Source organism: Chiloscyllium plagiosum, unplaced genomic scaffold (assembly GCF_037043375.1).
Source record: "Chiloscyllium plagiosum isolate Xiang-an unplaced genomic scaffold, Cpla_swu_hap1 HiC_scaffold_7, whole genome shotgun sequence".
In the NCBI taxonomy this organism is placed as follows: domain Eukaryota; kingdom Metazoa; phylum Chordata; class Chondrichthyes; order Orectolobiformes; family Hemiscylliidae; genus Chiloscyllium; species Chiloscyllium plagiosum.
The window spans coordinates 119,710,884-119,716,883 of NW_028270145.1; the positions used below are offsets into that span (position 1 = coordinate 119,710,884).

General features: G+C 46.7%; 1 protein-coding gene across 5 annotated transcripts in view; it reads left to right on the plus strand.

Moving 5' to 3' along the window:
- LOC122551892 (natural resistance-associated macrophage protein 2-like) overlaps positions 1 to 6,000 on the plus strand; it is a 76,858-nt gene that overhangs the window by 51,356 nt on the left and 19,502 nt on the right. For 4 of the 5 annotated variants that reach the window (XM_087989427.1, XM_087989431.1, XM_087989428.1 and 1 more), the window contains one exon: positions 577 to 726. The exons of the other annotated variant lie outside the window; for it this stretch is intronic. In XM_087989427.1, coding sequence (XP_087845553.1) covers positions 577 to 726 — 150 coding nt within the window. The remainder of the gene's footprint in view (positions 1 to 576; positions 727 to 6,000) is intronic. 5 annotated transcript variants of the gene reach the window in all.

Genomic DNA, 6,000 nt, shown 5'->3' on the forward strand with positions numbered 1-6,000 from the left:
GGATTCTTTCTTAAAGTTGGAACAATAAAAGCAGCCTGGGTGGGTGGGGTCAAGCTCCCACAGAACCAGGAACTTTAGTTTTACCTTTTAGCAGTTGCTGCTGGGGTCTTGAAGCTGAATGTGGAAGCTCTTACTCCTCTCCCTGTTACATTTAAAAACTGGGGCGCTCCCTTCTCGCTGCTCAAATTACATGTGAGACAATCGATATTACTGAGTTTGCCTTTGCCAAGCGTGTGTTTATTAGAACAGTTCATCAGTAGTAGTTAATACATATAACTTCTTATTAAGCATTTCAATAGTTACTGTTAAGCCAATTCTTCCACTTTTTTGTTAGTATTTTAACTATGATGTAAAAATAAAGTCTGGTTTGATTAAAGTCGAGCAGTTTGACCAATCAAATCGCATCTGGAATGCAATGTCTTACATTTAATTTTAAAATAAGAGAAGGTTAGGGTCAAGGCTATCTCCTTTATATATTTTGAGGGGATTTGATTTGGTCCATATCAAATAGCTGAGTCCAAGTGGAATTTGATCAATACACTGCTAACATTTCCTTTTCTAACTGTTCCTGCTCAGGGCTTTCTCAACCTGTCTTGGAGCCGATTTAAGCGAGTGACTCTAACACGATCGCTGGCGATCATTCCTACGTTGTTTGTAGCAGTGTTTCAGGACATGTCCAGCCTGTCAGCCATGAACGATATTCTCAACGTCTTGCAGAGTATTCTGGTGAGGGTGGATGAGGCATCTGGTTGGATCTGGCTGATCATCCCAGTGTTGCAACTTAATGAATCAATGTGGTACAGGAGACTGGTTTCATTACCATTGTACATCCTCTGTGCACACAAACCTGCAACAGAATCATATCACTCAAACTCGAGTCAGGACAGCAGTAACAGACTAAACACTTCAAAGTTTGTGCGAAGATTTGTAGCTCGGGTGCTCGTTGTTGTGGTTCTGTTCACCGAGCTGGGAATTTGTGTTGCAGATGTTTCGTCCCCTGTCTAGGTGACATCCTCAGTGCTTGGGAGCCTCCTGTGAAGCGCTTCTGTGATCTTTCCTCCGGCATTTGTAGTGGTTTGAATCTGCCGCTTCCGGTTGTCAGTTCCAGCTGTCCGTTGCAGTGGTCGGCATATTGGGTCCAGGTCCATGTGCTTATTGATTAAATCTGTGGATGAGTGCCATGCCTCTAGGAATTCCCTGGCTGTTCTCTGTTTGGCTTGTTCTATAATAGTAGTGTTGTCCCAGTCGAATTCATGTTGCTTGTCATCTGAGTGTGTGGCTACTAAGGATAGCTGGCCGTGTCGTTTCGTGGCTAGTTGATGTTCATGGATGCGGATCATTAGCTGTCTTCCTGTTTGTCCTATATAGTGTTTTGTGCAGTCCTTGCATGGAATTTTGTACACTACATTCGTCTTGCTCATGCTGGGTATCGGGTCCTTTGACCTGGCGAGTTGTTGTCTGAGAGTGGCTGTTGGTTTGTGTGCCGTTATGAGTCCTAGGGGTCGCAGTAGTCTGGCTGTCATTTCAGAGATGTTCTTGATGTATGGTAGTGTGGCTAGTCCTTTGGGTTGCGGCATGTCCTCGTTCCGTTGTCTTTCCCTTAGACATCTGTTGATGAAATTGCGAGGATATCCGTTTTTGGCGAATACCTTGTATAGGTGTTCCTCTTCTTTTTGCAGCCCTGGTGTACTGCAGTGTGTTGTGGCCCTTTTGAACAGTGTCTTGATGCAACTTCGTTTGTGTGTGTTGGGATGGTTGCTTTCATAGTTCAGGACTTGGTCTGTGTGTGTGGATTTCCTGTATACCTTTGTGGTGAATTCTCCGTTTGGTGTTCTCTGTACCAGCACGTCTAGACAGCTAACGATCCACATCCATGAACACCAACTAGCCACGAAACGACACGACCAGCTATCCTTAGTAGCCACACACGCAGACGACAAGCAATATGAGTTCGACTGGGACAACACTACTATTATAGGACAAGCCAAACAGAGAACAGCCAGGGAATTCCTAGAGGCATGGCACTCATCCACACATTCAATCAATAAGCACATGGACCTGGACCCAATATACTGACCACTGCAACGGACAGCTGGAACTGACAACCGGAAGCGGCAGGGACAGGCCACTATATACACCGGAGGAAACATCAAAGAAGCGCTTCACAGGAGGCTCCCAAGCACTGAGGATGTCACCTAGCCAGGGGACAAAACGTCTGCAACACAAACTCCCAGCTCGGCGAACAGACTAAACACTGCACCAAGCTGCTGTAATCATTCATACACCATCCACAAACACACACCAGCCCCACAAACACCAAACCCCCACACACACACACACACACTCCACCCCAAACACACACACCACCCCACACCCCCACACCACCCCCACACACACCAACCTCACACCCCACCCCACACACACACCATCCCCACACACACACCCCCCACATACACCACCCCCCCCACACACACCACCCCCACACACACCACCCCCCCCCACACACACCCCACCCCCTACACACACCCACTCCACACACACACACCCACACCCACATACACCCACACACACCCCACCCCACCCCCCCACACACCCCCCACCCCCCCCACACACACCCCACCCCCCCACACACACACACCAGCTCCTGGCCTGGGCACACTTTGCTGATCTTTATCTTATTCCCTAATTATAGTTCATGGGGTACGGACATCACTGGCTGCACGAGTAATTATAGCCCATCACCGAGGGCAACTGACAGTCAACCACATGGGAAACTCTGCTCACTTTATTTTGAGCGATGTGATTTGGAATCCTCTTACCAGACTCCAGTACAATTTGAGGGAGCTTCAGTTTAATATCCAATTGAAGAGCTTGGGGCAGGGACCTGTGACAGTGTGACTCTCCCTCAGAACTGCACTGAATTTAAAATTTGAGCCAAAGTTACAAAATGAATTATCTTCTGACCTGACCTGACTTGACCTGCTAATTACCGTTCGGGGGAAAACTTGCAGACAATTAGAGTCACAGAGTTACAGAACTGGACAGCACGGAAACAGACCCTTCAGTCTAACCTGTCCACGCCAACTAGATATCCCAACCTAATCTAGTCCCATTTGCCAGCACCCGGCCTATATCCCTCTAAACCCCTCCCATTCATTTACTCATCCAGATGCCTTTTAAATATTGTAACTGCACCAATTTCCTTCACTTCCTCTGGCAGCTCATTCCATACACATTCCTCGATGTTGTGCCGACCTGTGGAACCAATCTGAAGCCCATCTAACCTACACTATCCCATTCTCATCCATATGTTTATCCAATGACCATTTAAATGCCCCTAAAGTTGGTGAGCCTACTACTGTTGCAGGCAGTGTGTTCCACACCCCTACTACTCTCTGAGTAAAGAAACTATCCCTGACATTTGTCCTATATCTATCACCCCTCAATTTAAAGCTGTGTCCCCTCGTGCTAGCCATCACCATCCAAGAAAAAGATTCTCATTGTCCACTCTATCTAACCCTCTGATCATGAAATTAGATTCCCTACAATGTGGAAACAGGCCCTTCAGCCCAACAAGTCCACACCGACCCTCTGAAGAGTAACCCACCCAAACTCATTTCATTCTGACTAATGTACCTAACACTATGGGCAATTTAGCATGGCCAATTCACCTGAGTCTGGACTGTGGGAGGAAGCCAGTGCACCCAGAGGAAACCCACGCAGACAGTCACCCGAGACTGGAATTGAACCTGGATCCCTGGTGCTGTGAAGCAGCACTGCTAACCACTGAGCCACCGTGCTGCCCCTTGTATGTCTCTTGTATCTTATATGTCTCTATTAAGTTACCTCTCAACCTTCTTCTCTCCAACAAAAACAGCCTCAAGTCCCTCAGCCTTTCCCCATAAGACCTCCCCTCCATACCAGGCAACATCCCAGTAAATCTCCTCTGAACCCTTTCCAAAGCTTCCACATGCTTCTTATAACGCAGTGACCAGAACTGTACACAATACTCCAAGTGCGACCGCACCAGAGTTTTGTACAGCTGCAGCATGATCTCGTGGCTCTGAAACTCAGTCCCTTTACCAATAAAAGCTAACACACTGTATGCCTCTTTAATGACCCTATCAACCTGGGTGGCAACTTTCAGGGGTGTATGAATACTGACGTCTCATCTGACAGACATATTGATGAGTGCAGCATTTGCTCTATACCACCTTGAGAGTCTCAGCCACGATTATGTGTGGTCCGTTTGTCTAAAGGCATATGAGGTTTTAAGAACTGCACCTTGCTTCATTCTGAGAATATACGAAATGGGGGGGGGGGGGGGGGGGAGACAATGGACTAGTGATCTTATCATGAGACAAGTATTCTGAGGACACATGTAATGTTCTGGATCCTGGGTTCAAATCCCACCATGGTAATTTGAATTCCACAAAAATTCAGAATATGAGGGAGATACTAAATGAATATTTTGCATCAGTATTTACTGTGGAAAAGGATATGGAAGATATAGACTGTAGAGAAATAGATGGTGACATCTTGCAAAATGTCCTGGTTACAGAGGAGGAAGTGCTGGTGCCTTGAAACGGTTAAAAGTGGATAAATCCCCAGGACTTGATCAGGTGTACCTGAGAACTCTATGGGAAGCTAGAGAAGTGATTGCTGGGCCTCTCGCTGAGATATTTGTATCATCGATAGTCACAGGTGAGGTGCCTGAACGCTGGAGGTTGGCAAACGTGGTGCCACCATTTAAGAAGGGCAGTAAAGACAAGCCAGGGAACTATAGACCAGTGAGCCTGACCTTGGTGGTGGGCAAGTTGTTGGAGGGAATCCTGAGGGACAGGATGTACATGTATTTGGAAAGGCAAGGACTGATTCGGGATAACCAACATGGCTTTGTGCATGGGAAATCATGTCTCACAAACTTGAATGAGTTTTTTGAAGAAGTAACAAAGAAGATTGATGAGGGCAGAGCAGTAGATGTAATCTATATGGACTTCAGTAAGGCATTCGACAAGATTCCCCATGGGAGACTGATTAGCAAGGTTAGATCTCATGGAATACAGGGAGAATTAGACATTTGGATACAGAACTGGCTCAAAGGTAGAAGACAGAGGATGGTGGTGGAGGGATGTTTTTCAGACTGGAGGCCTGTGACCAGTGGAGTGCCACAAGGATCGGTGCTGGGTCCTCTACTTTTTGTCATTTACATAAATGATTTGGATGCGAGCATAAGAGGTACAGTTAGTAAGTTTGCAGAAGACACCAAAATTGGAGGTGTAGTGGACAGCGAAGAGGGTTACCTCAGATTACAACAGGATCTGGACCAGATGGGCCAATGGGCTGAGAAGTGACAGATGGAGGTTAATTCAGATAAATGGGAGGTGCTGCATTTTGGAAAAGCAAATCTTAGCAGGACTTATACACTTAATGGTAAGGTCCTAGGGTGTGTTGCTGAACAAAGAGACCTTGGAGTGCAGGTTCATAGCTCCTTGAAAGTGGAGTCGCACGAAGATAGGATAGTGAAGAAGTCGTTTGGTATGCTTTCCTTTATTGGTCAGAGTATTGAGTACAGGTGTTGGGGGGTCATGTTGCGGCTGTACAGGACATTGGTTAGGCCACTGTTGGAATATTGTGTGCAATTCTGGTCTCCTTCCTATCGGAAATATGTTGTGAGTATTGAAAGGGTTCAGAAAAGATTTACAAGGATGTTGCCAGGGTTGGAGGATCTGAGCTACAGGGAGAGGCTGAACAGGCTGTGGCTGTTTTCCCTGGAGCGTCGGAGGCTGAGGGGTGACCTTATAGAGGTTTATAAAATCATAAGGGTCATTGATAGGATAAATAGACAAAGTCTTTTCCCTGAGGTAGGGGAGTCCAGAACTAGAGGGCATAGGTTTAGGGTGAGAGGGGAAAGATATAAAAGGGACCTAAGGGGCAACTTTTTCACGCAGAGGGTAGTACGTGTATGGAATTAGCTGCCAGAGGAAGTGGTGGAGGCTG